Here is an 18773-nt window from a genome sequence, read left to right on the forward strand (position 1 = left end):
CTCCCTGTGACAATGAGGATGAGTCAGTACCAAGATGTTCTATTTAGAAACTGCTAGACCAGGCACTTGCAAGCATACCAAAGTAGTTGGGAGAACATTTTTATTGTTGAGTTGGCCTTTTGGTACTACTAGGACCTATGCAAAACTGTAGCTTAGGCATCTTATCTTTGGTGCCACCTTATCTTTATTTATGCAGCCTTCACTGGACTTCCTGATGATGTATTTATGTCACTCTCAAGCATCCAGTATCCTCATGCTGTCTTTTGGTGATAGAAGACTCTCACTGGGGTAGCACCACCCAGGTCTATTGGATTAAAACATTTATTTCTTCTTGAAATTTATTCTTAGCTAGTTATTGGGAATATTCTAATCATATAATTAAACATATTCTCAGTAAGTGGTGGTAGGCTTAAACATTTCTTTCTTGCCTTAGGAAAGATGATGAAATAAGCAAGTTGGCAATGTGGAAGTTTCCATAGTGTGTGGAGTGTAGTTTAACATGGCCTTTGAAGACATGGTGATACCAAATATAAATAAAGAAAAGTATTCTTAATGAAGCAATGTTTGGATTTTCAATTTACTCTTTTCCCCAACTGATAGATTTCTTCTGCTGAGTTGGTCATTTATTTTGTTTTCATGTGACCAAATATATAGAGGGCAAACCAGAGACAAAACACACATTTGGGATCTTTTTGCCAAAATCAGTTAGTTAGAAGTAGGTTATAGCTCATGGTATCAAAGCTCCAAATGAAAAGGCAAAGCTCAGCCTAATTCATTAGTGGTGGATGAGCATTATGATTACTGCAGATGGAGGAAAACTGGGTCCTGAAATGTTTGGGAATAACCATTGTTCCGGATTCCATTTCCTATAGTAATCCATTTGAGTGATGAATAGTAGGTCATCATGAAATAAACATTAAAAAAAAGAAAAGTGAAAATGAGATGACTGTTAAATGTAAGCTAATCAGAAATGGCCAGAGCATTAAAGAAGTCACTCTGAGAAGTTAGTACAGTCAGTAGTCGAAGCTTAGTGTAAAAAGCCCAAAGATTATCCCATAATTGGATTACCTGATGCCAACAACATCAGCTTTTCAATCAGAAATGTAGTTAATTATTTCTGGTAAAAATGAATCCATGTACAGAATTGTCTATATATTATCGCTATCAGTTAGTCAGGAATAATTTATGAAGCTATTCCTAAAAAAATTTACTTAGCTCCTAGTCTGACCTTTATCCTTTCTATAACCTAGCCTAGATGTCGTTTTCTATCCACATTGGTACTTCTATTCTTCAGCTCTCCTGAACTGTCATCGAAGTATACACGTCATACCTTTGCATCCCTGGTCCTTGATTCCTCTGTGTGTGATTCTTCTCTCTTCTCAGCCCATCTACATGTGGCCACAGCTATTTGATGCTCTAAGCTCAGCCCAAGCAGTACCTTTTCCTAGAGACATTCCCTTTGAAGATGAGTTAGTTTCTCTCCTATATCTTTGTCATTTTCCTTGTAGTTTGTAGTCGTTTTAGAAAATCTCCAATATAACTCCTTTTCACCTGATTATAATGGTGGATTTTATCTTTCTTCCTCACTAGACTGAGAACTATTTGAAGTCAAGGTCTGTCCCTTGTACATTTCTGTACCTCTAGCACTTAGTAGAGTGTCTTGCATATACATGAGGTTCAGTAAGGTGTATGAAAAGCATAAATATTTAAAAATTCACATCTTTGAAGTCCTTGCTCAGATATTGACTCCTTCATGAAGCCTGCTTTGGTTCCTTCAGTGAAAGTAAACTCTCTCTCAATATAATTCTGGTAGCTTTTTCTGTACATCTTCTATAACAATTATCCTATTCCAGCATGTATTATAACTATTTAGGTTCATGCCTTATCTCACCTAACAGACTGTAAAGTTTTTAGAGGTAAGGTCCACGTTAAGCCCATTTTTATTAAACACTTTTTTCTCTATAGTGGTTACTATATTATCTTGAACAAAGTCAGTATAAATATTGGGTTGAGTGTATTTTGTGTTCCAAATACTTTTGCTGAGGTGGCATGTTTAAGCAAAAGTACATTATGTTAAAAATCATTAAAGAATTTAAAATTTTAAAGTGTAAGTCAAAATTAAAAAGACTGTATAATATAAGCAGTTGAATCAAAAGCCTTTCAAATAAAATTCAGAAAGAAAAGAGTAATGTTTTTGAATGTTAATGTCTTGAATGTTGGTGTAGATGGCTAAGAATTGACTTTCCTAGGGATAGTATTAGACTTAAAAGAGAGGTGAATATACACGTATAAAAACAGAATGATTTGTCTGAAAGACCTACAATAAAGCCTGGAGCTAAGACAGTGTCTGTGGGAATAAAAAGAGGGACTTTGTGGGGGTAGAATGAACTGGATTTGTTCATTGACCACATACGGAAAAAAAAATCAGTGATGAATGAAATTTATAACCAAGGAAATTGAATGAATGTTGGCATTAACTGAGGAAAGAATAACAGGTCTTGGGAAGGGATAAGAAGAGATGACATATCTAATGTTGAGTTTGAGATGCCTGGTGGCAGAATGCAATGCTATCAAGAAAGAAGCTGGAAATATAAATCTGGACATAAGAGGGAGATGGGAGACTGGAAGTATTTCCCATATGAGCTGAAGCTATGAGAATGGAGCTGTTTACTCGTGGAAATAATGCAAAACAGGAAGATACAAGATACAACGTAGGACGCAGTCAAGTATAAAGGGTCAGTGAAAGATGAGAAGCCAAAGAAGGAGGCTGAGAGGGGACCAAAGAAGTTGGAGAGAGGGGTTTCATGCAGGGAAAGCTAAAGAGACTTTCGAATAAAAGGTAGTTTATAAATGAGGCCAAATACATAAACTATATAAACATTAATTAATTAATCAATAATTTAAACGTAGCTCAGTAATGTTTTCTTTCTAAAACTCAAATGAATCTGTTATCAATCATATCCATTCTGGGATACAAAATACCAACCGTGAAAGAACGTTCGGGTGGCATGACATGTTTTGAGAATGAACATGGAATTATCACATAGGAATCATATGGTTCTCCCTGTTTTACGCCGGGAGACCTCCTGGAGAATGCAGCTTTCCTCTCCAATATTGTACTTTCATATTTTCTAGCTGCCTTGATGACAGATTTTCTTACTGTCCTGCAGCAAGTAATTCTGCCAAGTGGGACAGCCAGGTTAATATATGCTGCTGCTTGATTTAGAGAAGATTAGAAGCTAGGAGATCAAGAGGCCAAGATCAAAGGGAAGGGAAGGATCAAAAGGCCTTTTGCTGATAGAGTTGGAGGTGAGGCACTAGGGGTCCCTGCAGGGAGGTGTGTCCTCTGCAAGGAAGGGAGGGGACCCTCTCCTGCATGATTATTATTAGAACCAGATGTGTAGGGATGGGGCTAGGGATGCGGGGTCTGACCTGGCCGCTGTCTCAATTTGGGATATGGGAGCCCTTCTGCTCTCCCAGGTTAGAGCCCAGAGTCTGGTCCCATTACCTGCTTGGACACACACCTCCTCTGGGCTCCTCCTCTGGGAGAGGGGATGGGATTGTCCAGCATGTGACCAGCTCTGCTCCAGAAGAGCAGCCTGGCACCTTCTACTAAAATATTATTCTATAATATGATTTATGAAAATAATATAATATATAACACAATAGAAAATATTATAAATTTAATACAAGTCAAAATAAAATACAAAACAAAGCCAAATAAAGTAGGGCCTTCAAAGTCCATTAAATATAGGACTTAGGAGGTCATTTGGTGACCTTGATGGGAACAATGTGAGTGGGGTGATGGGGCAGAAATCAAGTTGAGGAATGGATAAGTAGTGAAAGGGAGATCACACAGTAGAGAGATGGTATGAAAAAGCAAAAATGAGACTGGCAACTTATGTTCACACTCCTCTGGGCAGTTACTTGAGGTCGTAAACTTTAGTGTCCTCATTTGTAGAATGGGGTGATGCTATCAACCTTCCTTGGGAAGATTAAATGAGATTAAATATATGGCCTAGAACAGTTCCTGGCCCATAAGTGTTCTCAGGAATGATTCAGTGTATTTAAAAAGTTGGAAATGGCAGCATGTTTGGGGGCACAGGGTAAGGAACATGGGAGGAGGGAAACATTTTATATATTCGTTCAAACATAGCTTGGATGTCAGAACGGAAGAAAGGACACAAAAAATAAGATCAGTAGAACTAGTGGTGGCCAAATAGAGGAGGCTCTTACAAAAAATTCTGGGAAATTTGGACATTGGCACACATATTAATTAAGAACCTAGATTTTAGGGATCCATGGAAAAGAGATTGCAACAAATTATTTGGACAGGGCATCAGACATAGAAACCTTTTTTATAGTCGTGGGCCTTTGTTCTATAGTGAAATACCCTATTCATACCAGCACATTGTATCAGAGTAGCTTTTATATGTCTCTCTTACACCAGTAGATTTGTGAGCCCTGTGATGACAAAAAATCTTCTCGCCTTCTGTCTGCATCACCTAACTCCAATGCCTGAGACACTATAGGTACTAAGAGAGTATCTGATGAATGAATGAATGAATGATCCTCCTTTTCCCATGACACTGCCATATAAATAGGGAACAGACATCATTACATAACTCTCTTAATTTACAGCAGAGAAAAATTATATTAGAGGAGGGAAGACAGCCTAGGACTCCAGCCTCATAGCTTGGCTGTTGTTTTGTATGTTGCCTGTTAAAACACATTGTCCATAGCTTTGGGCCTAGGGATTTAGAGGTTTAAGACTTTGAAAAAAGCTGGGAGGTTAAACGTCCATGTTAGTTCTGCTAACTGCTAGTCTTCTGCTACTCTAACTGCTGAGAAGACTAGCTTGGAGACACAGGTTCCTGAAAAATGGCATGTTTCTATTAAAATGCAAGGAAGTCATTTGTACATGCCCATCAGCAGGATGACTTCCTAACTGTAGGCAGAGCAGAGCTACATGGGGCCCAGCATCAAAGAAAACAAAACAGGAGTCTGCCTTGCATAGCAGGTGGGAGGTCATCCAAGTAGTATCGCAGATTCTGGCTGGGCCCACTTGATCGTATAATTGCCTTGAGGCAGTTGAGATGATTAAAAATGTAGAGGGGGCTTCCCTGGTGGCGCAGTGGTTGGGAGTCCGCCTGCCGGTGCAGGGGACATGGGTTCGTGCCCTGGTCCGGGAGGATCCCACGTGCCGCGGAGCGGCTGGGCCCGTGGGCCGTGGCCGCTGAGCCTGCGCGTCCGGAGCCTGTTGCTCCGCAGCGGGAGAGGCCACAGCAGTGAGAGGCCCGTGTATGGCAAAAAAAAAAAAAAAAAAAAAAAAAAAAAAAAAATGTAGAGGCCCTCATTCTTTTAATTGATATACATACCCCTGACCAACTGATTTTATTGTTTTAAAAACCTTTCTCTAGCGCTCTTCCCATTGCCAACTCCCCATTTCCTTTCTTGTTTAGGGTGAGTATATGATTCCATCCTATTCCACTCACTTAACCTACGTTGTCACCGTCCATGGTGAGTGACACTGGACACACCAAGGAGAGTTCCTCTGACTCAGTGGGGGACCTTGGCTCTGCTCTGATGCTGGCAGAATCCCTGTGATGCCTCGCTGGTCGTTGGTTGCTTCTTCTGGTTGAGATCAATTGTACCAATAGCCCGAGGGGCAGAGGAAGTGCATTTATGGAAAATCAAGTTGCTTTGACAATTTCAGCAGAAGGGTGAGGAAGACTTTTAAAAGGAGGGACTCCCGACTTTTGGTATCAGAACTCAAATATTTGTCTTGCTGATGAGGAAAAGACAGACCTGTGGATCTAAGAGCCATCAGTCTCTCCACCCTCATGCCCAGAGTCTGGAGCAGAATAAGAGGGGCCAACTGTGGAGGGAGGTGATGATGCCACTGTGGAGGGAGGTGTCAGGATGTGACACCACACCCTCCTCTCTGGCTTTCTGTTCCTACACCCACTTGACACTTTATTCCCTCATTCCTGCATGAAGGTAACATGCCAGACATTAGACACTAGGAGAGTAAACTTTAAAAGAACTTAGTACCTGCCTTCAAGGAGCTTGGAAAACAATTGCACCTGAAAATGATGCCAATGAAAGGTGACAGGTTCAAGGAACAGTGGGACGTCTAGAGGGAGGACACCTAGATCATCCTGGATCACCAGGAAGGGTTCACATTGTCTGAGCTGAAATGTGAAAGATGAGTAAAAGTGTTCTTGGCTGATGAACAGGGCCCAGGCATTCCAGACAGTGAGAACAGCCAGGGAAGTACTGACACACAAGAAGAGGGTGGAAAAGAGAAGGAGTATGATAAGGGCTCATCAAATATACTAGGAAATACACTAGGAGAGAGAGATGTTATAGAGGCCACAGATAAAACAGTTTTGAAAAGGAGGAAGAGATTGCAAGTCAGATTCTGTAGAGAAATCAGAAGAGATAAGGGATTCAAGTGCCTGAGGGGCTTAGGAAAAAATAAACCATTGTAGATATTGGTGATAACAGTTTCTGCAGAAGAGCTGGGGGTAAAATCTGTTAAGAAGTCAGGGGAAGTATATTACTTTTCTATGGCTGCATAACAGATTATCATATATTTAGTGGCTTAAAAAAAACACCTATTTATTTTCTCCAGGGATTTTTAGAGCAGAGGCCTGGGCACAGCTGAGCTGGGTCTCACAAGTTTGAAATCAAGATGTCAAGTTCATCTCACCTGGAAACTCTCCTAAGGGAAGGGTCCGCCTCTAAGTTCCCCCATGTTATTGGCAGAATTCATTTCCTCGAGGCTGTAGAATTCATGGCAGCTTGCTTCTTAAAGCTGCTACCTTGATCTCCAGCTTTCTGACCCTCTTTTAAAGGGCTCATTTTATTAGTGTAGCCAAGTCTGAGCTCGTACTGTTCACCGCATGTCAGGCTAATAAATTGAGAGATGAGTTGTTGGGGCCAGGAATAGCGACTTTATTTGGAAAGCTAGCAGACCAAGAAGATGGCAGACTAGTGCCCCAAGGAACCAGCTTCCCTGAGTTGGAATTCAGTCTTCGTTTATCTAAAAAGGGGAGGTGGTTTAGTTAGTTGTTGCAAACTTCTTGGTGTTGGAATCCTTTGTTTTTGCAGCTGTCCACATAGGTCTGTAGGTCTGGTCACAATGTTCCTATAAACCTTCAAGACAGATGTTACTCTGTTCTGCAACTTTTTATCTCTATATGAATGGAAAAGTGTTACACCTTTAAAGGTTAGAGCCTTGAGAATGCGCTATCCTGCATATTTCAGGCTATAGGCAACATTCTTAACTTGTAGCTAAAGCAATAGATACACAGGTTAAAGTAAAAGAAACACATCCAATATGGAGTCAGATTTGTTCTTCCCTATTGCATTAGGGCATGCCTACTCAGGAGGATCTCTTATTTGATTAAGTTAAAGTCACCTGATTAGGAACCTTAAATACATTTGCAAAATGCCTTCACCGTTGCCAGGTTCTATTAGCTAGAATCAAGTCACAGTCTCCATCTACATTTAAGAGGAGGGGATTAAGGCAGTCTGTGTGGGGGCGGCTGTTTGAGAAGTCATTTTAGGGTGTGTTGGCCAGAATAAGTAAGTAAATCAACACAGTGATGGTAGGGAAAGGTGTGGCTGAGAAGAAATCTACATAGACCTGTAACTAGGGCATTTACAGGCACCACAGATCTTGGTGCATGTGTGTGCATGTGTTTTTATCAGTTAGATTTTGTTGCTTAACAAACAGTACCAAAATTGTGTTTTCAAACAGCAACCATCTATTTAGCTCAAAAATCCGCAGGTCAACAATTTGGCTGTGTTCAGCTGCGTGGTTCTGCAGCTCTGGGTCAGGCTTGGCTGATCTTTGCTGTGGTTCACTTACGGGTCTGCAATTGGCTGCTGGGTCAGCTGCTGGCTGGTTAGCTGTCTGGTGGTTGGTTAGCTGAGATGTGGTCTGGCATCTTCCAGTGGACTAGCCTGGGCTCATTTACATTGTGGTGATGCTCTGCACTCAGCAAGCCAGTAAGCCCCAATGCACAAGTGCTTTTCAAGCCACTGTGTCTTGTATCACATTTGCTAACATCCCACTGGTCAAAACAAGTCATATGGCTAGGTGAGGTTAAAGGGTGAATGAGGAAAAGGACTTTGCCTTTCTTACGAAAAGAGTAGAAAAATGTGGACATTTTTACAGTCTACTACATGATAGTTATTATTATCTTTTTAATGATGGGAAGTATTCTGCTTTATGTTAGGATGAGAGAACCAGTAAAAAAGAAAAAGGATGAATACATAGCATACAGGGGATAGTTAATGAAATGGGATCCCTGAGAAGGCAAGAGCTGCTGGGATTCAGAGTACAGAGGGAAATTTACTCTTAAAAAGGGAAAAGACATTATTTTTCTTTAGAATGAAGGAAAGGAGATAAGAATAGGTCTAGAAAAAATTTAATTTTCCCAGTAATCATAATTTTCCTTGGAGAAAAGGAATTTCAGTTATCTGTTGCACACAGTGAGGGAGGTTCTGGGAAAAGGGTTAGTGAGTGCTAACTTTGTGGAAGGCTGTTGTTTAGAACAGGAGAGGAAGCTGAGGTCAAAATATAAGAAAAGAAAAAAAAATCCCAAATGACCCACAAAAAAGCTGAGTGGTACACAGCCCAGCTGAGACTATAGACCTTAAGTTTATGATGACACAAATTTACAGTGCCTTACCCAGCCCATGTGTGAATTAGAAAAATGTACCCCCTCTGCTTAGTGTAGGAAAGTTCAGCCCCACTCTCAGCTGGTGCCCTTGTACAGGACAAGTTCTTAAATCAAGTGCAGTGGCCCTGGGTTCCATTATATTTTTAAAATAACAGCTTTAAGTAGACTAGGTCTAGGAGCATAATTGATTTAAGAATAATGATTTGCCAAGTGGATTAGCAAAAGAACAAGATGGCTAGAGTGTTGACAATATTGGCAAGAAGGTTGAGATTAAATAAGTATTTCTAAAACCTAAAATGCAAAATAGCAGGGGATGAGGGAGATGAGACTGGCTAGGAGGAGAGGGGCTCTGTTGTGAAGGAACAATCTTGAGTTCTTGGTAGATGTGGGAAAGTATTGGTGACATCTTGAGCATCGGTGTGTTTTGATTAGATTTTTTTTTTTTCTGTATGTGGGCTTCTCACTCCTGTGGCCTCTCCTGTTGCGGAGCACAGGCTCCGGACGCGCGGGCTCAGCGGCCATGGCTCACGGGCCCAGCCGCTCCGTGGCATGTGGGATCCTCCCGGACCGGGGCTCGAACCCGTGTCCCCTGCATCGGCAGGCGGACTCTCAACCACTGCGCCACCAGGGAAGCCCTGATTAGATTTTTAACAGGTCAGTCTGAAGATAGGTGCAATTGGGTGCAACTAGAAATAGGAATACCAAAAAGATGACTTAAATTGTTCAGGTAAGAAAGGCTGAGAATCTGCTCAGTCACATTGCAAGTGTCCATCAGTGAGAAGAGGACAGATCAGCAGGTTTGTTTAGGAGGCCAAGGAGCTATAATGTAATGATTGCATGCAAGGACAAAGGAGAATCGGGAGTTTCTGCCTTGCAGAAACTGTACAGATTCAGGAGAAAGATCACAACTATATGGACCAACATGGTTTAAATCTTGGGAACTATTCAGACCATCAGGCAGCAGATCAGACATTTTCGTTTTTATTCAGATGTTTTGGAATCTCATGGACACATTAGGAAAAACTGAATATACACAGAAGCAGTTAATTTTATTTATTTATTATTGAACTATAATTTATTTACAATGTTGTGTTAATTTCTACTTTTCAGCAAAGTGATTGTTACACATATATATACATTCTTTTTTTTTAATATTCTTTTCCATATGGTTTACCATAGGATACTGAATATATTTCCCTGTGCTATACAGTGGGACCTTATTGTTTATCCATTCTCTCTATATATAATAGTTTGCATCTGCTAATCCCAACCTCCCAGTCCATCCCTCCCCCAACACCCTCCCTTAGCAACTGCAAGTCTGTTCTGTATCTCTGTGAGTCTGTTTCTGTTTCATAGATAAGTTCATTTGTGTCGTATTTTAGATTCCACATATAAGTGAAATCATATGGTATTTGTCTTTCTCTTTCTGACTTACTTCACTGAGTATGATAATCTCTAGTTATATCCATGTTGCTGCAAATGCCATTATTTCATTCTTTTTTATGGCTGAGTGGTATTCCTTTGTATATAATACCACATCTTCTTTATCCATTCCTCTGTCTATGGACATTGAGGTTGCTTCCATGTGTTGGCTACTGTGAATAGTGCTGAGAAGCAGTTAATTTGAGATTGACTAAAGTGACAAGGCAGCTATACTACAGAGACTGGTTGTTAAAATAACTGATAGCCTCTATTATGCAGGATCCAATATGGATTTAAGATTAAGACCATCCACTTGATGAGAGCAGAATATTGTAAGCATCCTCTGTTACAGAGATTACTGTGAATGTATTCAGAGCTCAGGATAGTTTTTCTAGGAGAAGAGAGTTCTGAAAATGATTTTGGAGGAGGTATGTGGTAAGGGGGCTCAAGGAATCAGAAGAGGGCTGGGGATTGGAGAACATAGTCAGCGGTGATTTTAGAGAGGTGCCTGAAGCGAAGACATCAACAAATATCAGGTTAGAAATAAATGGTGGAGAAGACAGAGAACAGGTTTGAGAGAGAAGGAATTAGAGAACCTAGAGAACAGAACTGGGGTTATTAATGGGAGAGGATGGAAAGATTGATACAATTTGTAGGCATCATCAGAGAAGTTTATTATCATCAGTAAGGGATTTACAGGAAAGAGCTAAAATAAAGGGCCTATTTCGAGCTACTTGACTGAACATTTGACAGGTATCCATCCTTTCTTCCTGCATAAAATCATTCATGTCTTTACTCGCTCTTTTTTTAAAGTTATTAATAAGAGGAACTCAGGAAAATGAATCTTTTTCATTAAAAAATGCATTCCCTTCTCCTGGAAATTTTATAAAAATATGGTGCCACATTTTTATATTAGTATAAATTAGGATAACATCAAATTAGAAAAAAACATATTGCAAATGCTTATTAATACATCAAATAGGAAAATATAATAAAAAACATTCTTAGACTTTTCAGAATCTTTCCCTTTGAACTTTTCTTAGAAGTTCTTCAATGATAAGCTATTAGAAAGTACAGTAAAATTAAGAGTTACTTATATTAGGTAAGATATGACTTCATGTAATAGAATGTTTGGTAATTAGAAGCCATAGTCTTGGGGAAATTGAAGGGAACAGTCTTTTCCTCTGATGAGACCCTCAAAATCACAGTCCTGAGATTTTAACATGATAATTTGGTAGATAATCAGGATGAATTAATGAGTTTGTTATATAAACTGAAGTTATTTGGAAACATGACTGAAAAGGTAATGGAATTTTTGTGGCTGTTATTAATTTACAATTTTTTTATAACAAAAGCTATGGCATAGCATGCAAAGAGACTGTACATAGCCTCGAAATTTCTTCATTCCTTCCATGAGGACAGACCAATCATAGGAAACAATTAGAGAAGACCTTTCACTTATGGCTAAACACAAGAGTTGGTTTTACAAATACTGGATAAGCGAATTGTTTTTAAGCAAAACTTATGTGAGGGAATTGTTAAGCTTTCTTTTTCAATTTTATTGAATTGTTTGATTTTCAATTATTGATGATTTTCAGATATTCTGGGTTGCATGCCAAAATTATTCAAAAATAATTTATGTGGCAAGAATTCTGTGTTGCAAATACACAAATGAATTTACATATAAAAAGAGAAGAATATTTTGGGTACATTTGCTCAGAAACTTAGAAGTTTGGGGTGAGTTGTTTGAATTTATCAGTCTTAAATATTTTTAGAACTCAAAACTCTATGATGTGAAAATCTTTGCATTAGGTCTGATGAACACCTTCTTAACATGTTATAGAGCAAAATCAAGAAATATCTTTTACTGAGTTTATAAATGAAGCTCTTGCTAAGTTTAATTATTATGGTCGTACACTTTTCTGCTATGTAATGCAATGTATATAATATTATACAACTTAATATATAACTTAATAAATTAAGTATATAACTTAACAAATACAAATTAATATTTTGAATAACAGATATTCCCTAAATTCTGTATTAGGTACAAATATTTTCTTTTCTCTTATGGATCAATAGACTCAAATCAATAATTTTAAAGGGAAACCTCTGTTTAAAAGATTTGGCTTTAGAATCATTTATAATTTCAGTATTTGTCTTAAAGTACTGGATAATTTTAAAAATAGGGCAAGAATAGAGCTACTCAGTTATTTTACAGGCTCTCCCTAGCTTCTCTTGAAAGTGATACAATATTTCTTTATTTTCTTTTTATTTGATGTGGGATTGGTGGCTTGCATTGTTTCAGGCAGATTAGATGAACCTATTTGCAGGGCACCGATAGAGACATAGACGTAGAGAACAGACATGTGGACACAGTGGGGGAAGGGGAGGGTGGGATGAATTGGGAGATTAGGTTTGACATAAATACACTACCATGTGTAAAATAGATAGCTAGTGGGAAACTGCTCTATAGCACAGGGAGCTCAGCTCGGTGCTCTGTGATGACCTAGATGGGTGGGATGGAGGCAGGGGTGGGAAGGAGGTCCAAGAAGGAGGGGATATAGGTATGCATATAGCCGATTCACTTCATTTTACAGCAGAAACTAACACAACATTGTAAAGCAATTATACTCCAATTAAAAAAAAAACAGATAATGTACTCTGGCTTCTTTCCATATGAAAGAGTATCTATTCATTCCTTCCAACATAACTCACATCATTTATTAACTGTTCATTCTGGCAAGTAATTAGGGAAAATATTTTTCATAAGCTAAAACTCCCTCTCTGTTTCAGCCTTGGCTTTCAGTCTCTCAGTTTATTACAGTTATGTTGATGTTAAGCACTGCATCTTTTGAATTCTGGGATTATTTTCAGGTTTACAATATGTAGGAGTAGTCCAAGTTTTTAGAATTTTTAACATTCAAAGTGTGGTAAAGTTTTTAAGGATTGTAGTCATTATTATTATATTATGGTTTATATTCTTGCAATGGAAGAAGACCTATTTCCTTTTCCAAAGTGCATTTTGAAATTTATATTGACGGTGATTTAAATCTTTTCAAATCACACAATTCCAAAAGAAGATAACTCTTTTAGATTTTTGTCAATGAATTATCTTCCAAAGGGAGACATGCAAATACAATTTTATATTGATGTTCATTCTGGAGAATAAATGAGATATAGTATCTAAGAGTTCACTGTTTATTTATATTTTATTTCAAATTCAAAGCAATGCCTCATTAGCAAAACAGAATTTCTGCCATTTTCTCAGAGGTTTAAGGGCCTCTTTTTGTGTAAACTAATAAGACTGTTTGCATAAATGCACAAGTGACAAGAATGTTTTGACAGTTTCACAAATGATGTCCTATGACCCTGTCTGTTTCTCTTTCCTCTAGTTAACTTCTCCCACTGCCTCTGAGCAGCTTGCCTATAAACCACCTGCTTTCTCCTTTGTTTCTCCAACTAATCAGAAAACACCACCTGTCCCAGTCGACCTAGCCGGAGCCTCTGTCCTGGAGGAGTTCCACCCGAGGAGGCTGGATGTCAGTGGGGCCCTGGTGGAAGAAACAGCCATGTACTTTCAAACTTCCGCTCACTCTGCACCATTTTTTGCACCGAAGGGCACGTCCTCGACGTCACAGTTCCCCCATCCCGCTCAATTATCAGGTTCTCACTCATCCAGTCCAAATGCAGTCCAGCAAAAACCTGGCCTGACGTCTGAAGTCCTCAAGAAGACTGTCACCTCGCATGTCCTTAGTCCCAGAGAAAGTCCGAGAACCTCTTCTCCTTCGCTGCCCTCCGGTGCTTCTCTGAAGTCGAATTCAGCCTCCTACATCCCGGTCCGCATCGTCACGCACTCACTCTCTCCGAGTCCCAAACCCCTCCCCTCCCCTTTCCACGGCTCTTCTTCCACTGTCTGTAGCGAAGTGTCATCCAGCGGGAACTTCTCAACGTCAGGGGTGAAATCCCCAGTGCCCTCCCGGCTTTCCCTCCTCACTGCCATCCTCAAATCCAACCCTTCTCACCAAAGACCCCTTTCCCCGGCATCCTGTCCCACCTTCTCTCTCAACTCCCTGGCTTCTTCCAGCCTCACACTCGATCAAAAAATTAAACATACCTCTCCTACGCCTAAAAAATCCCTCTCAAGTTGCTCCCTGCGAGCGGCGTCTCCAGAGCAAAGGGAAAACCAGGTTTCTGATCTCAGCCAGCAATCCTTTCCCTTCCCTTTTTCCACTAAAGCTGCTCCCCTTCCTCTGGCATCCTCCCTTTCTCCCCCGAAACAGGGCAGTAGCAGCCTTGCTTCTTTGAATGTAGAGAAAACGCCATCCCCCACTTCTTTAAAGAGCAGCCCAATGATTTCCCAGCTGCAAACCAGTACCTCCAGTTCTACAGGTCTGCCTCCTGTCCCTCCAAGCTTTTCTCCTTTGTTTTCCAAGGGCAGACAGGATGCTGACCTCAGGGGCCCAGGAAAGCCCAGGGATATTTCCCCACATCCTTCTACGTTAGCCTCGTCGGCATCGTCTTCGGTGTCTCCTCCCACCAACCCAAGAGCCAGGCTCCCCTCTCCAGAGAAATGCTACCATCCTTCCCCAGCTCTTTCAAACCTGATAAACAGATCCAAGAGAGCATCAGCACCTCTCTCTGGCCCGGGGCAGACACCTTTAGCTCCTCCCCCACACCCTGTCTCCAGCGCTGGCTCTGCCTCTCTTCCCCAACTGGGGTGCTCCGCTCTCCCTCGTGCTAATCCGCCCACCGAGGTGCGCCACCTCAGTCCCTCAGCGCTGCACCCAAATCTTACCCTGCCTTCAAGACTTGGGAAATCCGAAAGCTCCATATCTGACCACAGGTCATCTGTTTCATCCCCATCACCTCCCATCTCTCTAACAAGAACCAACGAGCTGATTTCACCTTGTGCATTGTCCATGTCAACAGGCCCTGAAAATAAGAAACACAAGGTATTTTTTTTTTTTTTTTTTGCACGTTGCATGGTGCATGTTTCTTTTGAAATACGGAATCATTTTTTTTTCAGGGGAAAAATCATCAATTATGATATTCTTTCTGTTCCTACAAGGAGATAGTGCAAGGGGATCTAAGATTTGGTATATTTGAATGCGTAGATGAATTATAAATGGTCTAAAATTGTGTATGTTTCTGAAAGCCTCTTTGATGTTGCAAATCCTCTTATGGTAACCTTTTATATCTGTGGCTCCAAGGGCATTTTTTTCCAGGCATAATATGAGTTATATTATTGATCCCGAAGATGGAATTTAGAGCAGTTAGGTGGAATTTGGGAATATGATACATTTCTGATTCTTTAATAACATGGACCCTATTATCCATCAAAATATCCTGTACTGATAAAATAGTAGACAGGATTACTGTAAAATGGACTATTATCATATATCAAGCCCCATATAACTGCCCAGACAATCTGACAACTTTCTATTTCCTTTACTGGCATTTATTTATTAGTAGTAATTTTCTTCCCCTTCCACCATGATGATTTCTTTATTGCTCTCCATATACCTCAAGCTAAATCAATATGGATTTAGCTATATATATGTTGGGCAAAGAGAATAGAAATTTCCTTTGTATGTGAAAATTATTTGATTTATTATGAACACTGAATACTTAATGATTATAAAATACAGAAAGGATGGACAGGCTGGGTAGAGGGAAGTAAAGTTAAGAGAGGAGAAGTATTGACTTTTAAATGCTCTGAAGCGACCCATTGAGGAAGGATGTGAAATCAGCATTTACTTTAATATGAGAAGGGAAACATTTGAAGGAGTTACCATAGCATTCATTGTTCCTTTTTCCTGGAGGAAGGCAACTCTGCCCTAGAGTGTAGCAGCTTCCCAACTGTTCTCATGTAATTTAAGATATGGAGTTTAGACACTTAGGGTTCAGTCAGTATTCTATAAATGAAATAAAATTATGAAAGTGTCTGTATTAGGAGGGGGTTTGGATTTTCAGTTCAGTGCATTGAATTAACACCATTTTAGAGTGTCCAAGTTGGTTCCATGGAGATTGTATTCAACTCTGTCACTGTTGGGATGATGAACTTACCATGGAAAAGATAAAACAGCCCACATGATGCTGTTAATATGTTACAGTACAATTCAACTTAAAAAGCATGCATTAGACATCTACTGTATGCCCACCACCATACTAGCTTTTTTGTGGATGTGTTTTATTTTTAAGGAAAATAATCCTTTATCTTAAAAATATATTTTATTCAGAAAAACAAAATATACATATATATAATGTGGAGAAGCTATAGAGAGTTATTAAATCTACAGTAAAGCTAGAAAACAAGGATAAGGCAATATTAATATAACGTAATACAGATTGTGTATAAGAGTTCACTGAATTCAGTATAAGAGAAATATTATTATGGGATATGTTTAGTAAGGGAAGTTATCATAAATGTCAGGCCTGTCGGAAATGTTTAGGATTTAGCTTAATGAAGAGGAAAGCAGGTGGCATTTCAGAAATGGTAAACAACTCCACCAAATATACAGAAGACGATCCCAGAGGAGTATATGTGGACATGTAAGAAGATTGGCCTTATCATCGAATAGTGATGATAGTAATGATAATTACAGTAACAGATATCAAGTACTTTCTGTGAGTCAAGGACTATCCTAGTAGTTAAGCAAAGTAGTTAAAATTTAATTAACAGGGACCGTGTTAGTTAATTTTGTCATGACCATATGAGATTGGTAATATTATTTTCTTCATTCTGTATACCAAGAAACTGTAGTTCAGTGAATAACTTGCCCAGGTTACATTTCTTATACTGGCAGAGCTGACATTTATATTAATTGAAATCTACTGATTCCTGAAGCCATGTTCTTTATTACTGAGATTTATTGCTACAAAGCAATAACTCATATTAATTATCATTTTAGCCTTATTTATTAATTCTTAGGAAGGAATGAAATGATGATTAGAATTATCAATTTGTATAATATTTGAATCACTTTAAAATGTATTTTTCAAGATTATTAAGTCCTTGTATTTTAAACTTCAAAGCAAATGGGATGGAGGAAATCTAACTTTCTCTCTAACTCTAAGTTTGAAAATATGATGTATTTGAGGTGAAATGACCTGGTGATTATCTTTTCAATACATATGTGTGATTATGGTATTCATTTGTAATGTATTGAAAAAAAACCCCTGGTGATCTAAACATTACTTTTTCCTGAATTTATTGGCAATTGTCTCTTAAACCATACTGCCTTACACTTATTCTTTACCTCTATGAAAAGTAGTGTTACTCCACAGGTTTCTTAGAGGGTTTCTGTTTGTGGTTCACTCTGTTTTGTTCATGTTTTGTCCCATTTTTGGAGAGTTGGAAAAGAGTGAGCCCAGAGCGGCTTCTGATGAAGTCCTTTTTTGCCCTAAAATCAAGTTTTTTGAAGACCTGTTCCTCCCCAGCTCATTTACTGCCCCCAATATTGAAGAATTTTCAGTGTTAGCTTTATTTTTTCTGCTTATTTTCTTTATATCCAAGTTAATAAAGTTCAACTTGTAGAAATGCTTCTTAAATTTGATGAACATGTATGAAAATATGGAGAATGATTATAACTAATCCATTTTTATCTGTTCCTTTGAACAGAAAAAATGTTTCTTATAATGGGTAAAATTTATAATAACTTTTGCAAAATTGGTTTCTCTCGAGACATATTTGTCATATTTATCATATATATATCATATTTGTCATATTTATTTCCTCCTTGCTTCTTGCTGTTATCTCTGTAGGTAAAAAATCAGTATGTGTATATATATATATATATATATATATATATATATATATATATATAAAACTATTCTTTGCAAGAATTGTACCTTGAGTGTAAAAAGTTCAGTAAAATGGACACTGTTGGATACTGGAAGAGATAAATCTTATCGCAGTTTCTTTTGATGTTTGACTCGTTTTGTTTAAATTGCTAAGATTACTTTATAGGTTGATAGGAGGAAATAGACAAAAGCTTTGGGATATCAAAGAATTTATATGCTTTTAGGGACTGTTTCTTGTCTGGCTCGTTCCACTGTGGTGCTAATCTGAGCACAGGACCCTCTTTGAAGTCAAAGAGTTTCAGATTTAGATCAGCTTCACTCAGTGCCAGATCCTGAAAGGAAAGAGGTCCTAGAATACAGATAGCCATCAAATTAAAACATCAATGCTTGAAAGATATTAGTTCCAAGTCTGGCCTTACTGTCCTTTGATATGAAAATGAACTGGAACAGCTAGCTTAGGCTGAGCTAAATTCAGGTATAAGGTATGTTTGATGTTTCTTTCTCATAGATAGAATCTTAAAGTTCTGAATCTGCTTTTATTAGTATAACGGCTATATTTTGATTTCAGATATGGTTGAAAAATATTATTTCACATTAGAATCATGGTCCTAGACAGGATGGGTGTCTCCCTGAATGTTGCTCCCATGGCTCTTTGATCAATGTGTATATTGTCTGAGACACTTTTTCCCCTTGGGAAAACCTGAATATCAGAAAATTAATCTATGGAGTTGTATTTGGGTTCCCAATATCTTTTGCCTTCATTATAATTTACATTTTTCTCCTAGTGAGTTATTATGGTGTTCCAGATGGAAATTTGGGATGGCCATTACATCAAAACCTCATACATTT

At 38.8% G+C, this 18773-nt stretch overlaps 1 protein-coding gene across 1 annotated transcript in view; it reads left to right on the forward strand.

Annotated features, from left to right (window-relative positions):
- The window catches only part of MLIP (muscular LMNA interacting protein), a gene marked incomplete at both ends in the record, with an annotated part of 279786 nt that overhangs the window by 136899 nt on the left and 124114 nt on the right, over positions 1 to 18773 (forward strand). The window contains one exon of the mRNA XM_079934320.1: positions 13514 to 15073. Coding sequence (XP_079790446.1) covers positions 13514 to 15073 — 1560 coding nt within the window. The remainder of the gene's footprint in view (positions 1 to 13513; positions 15074 to 18773) is intronic.

Source organism: Stenella coeruleoalba (genome assembly GCF_951394435.1).
Source record: "Stenella coeruleoalba genome assembly, chromosome: 10".
Lineage (NCBI taxonomy): Eukaryota > Metazoa > Chordata > Mammalia > Artiodactyla > Delphinidae > Stenella > Stenella coeruleoalba.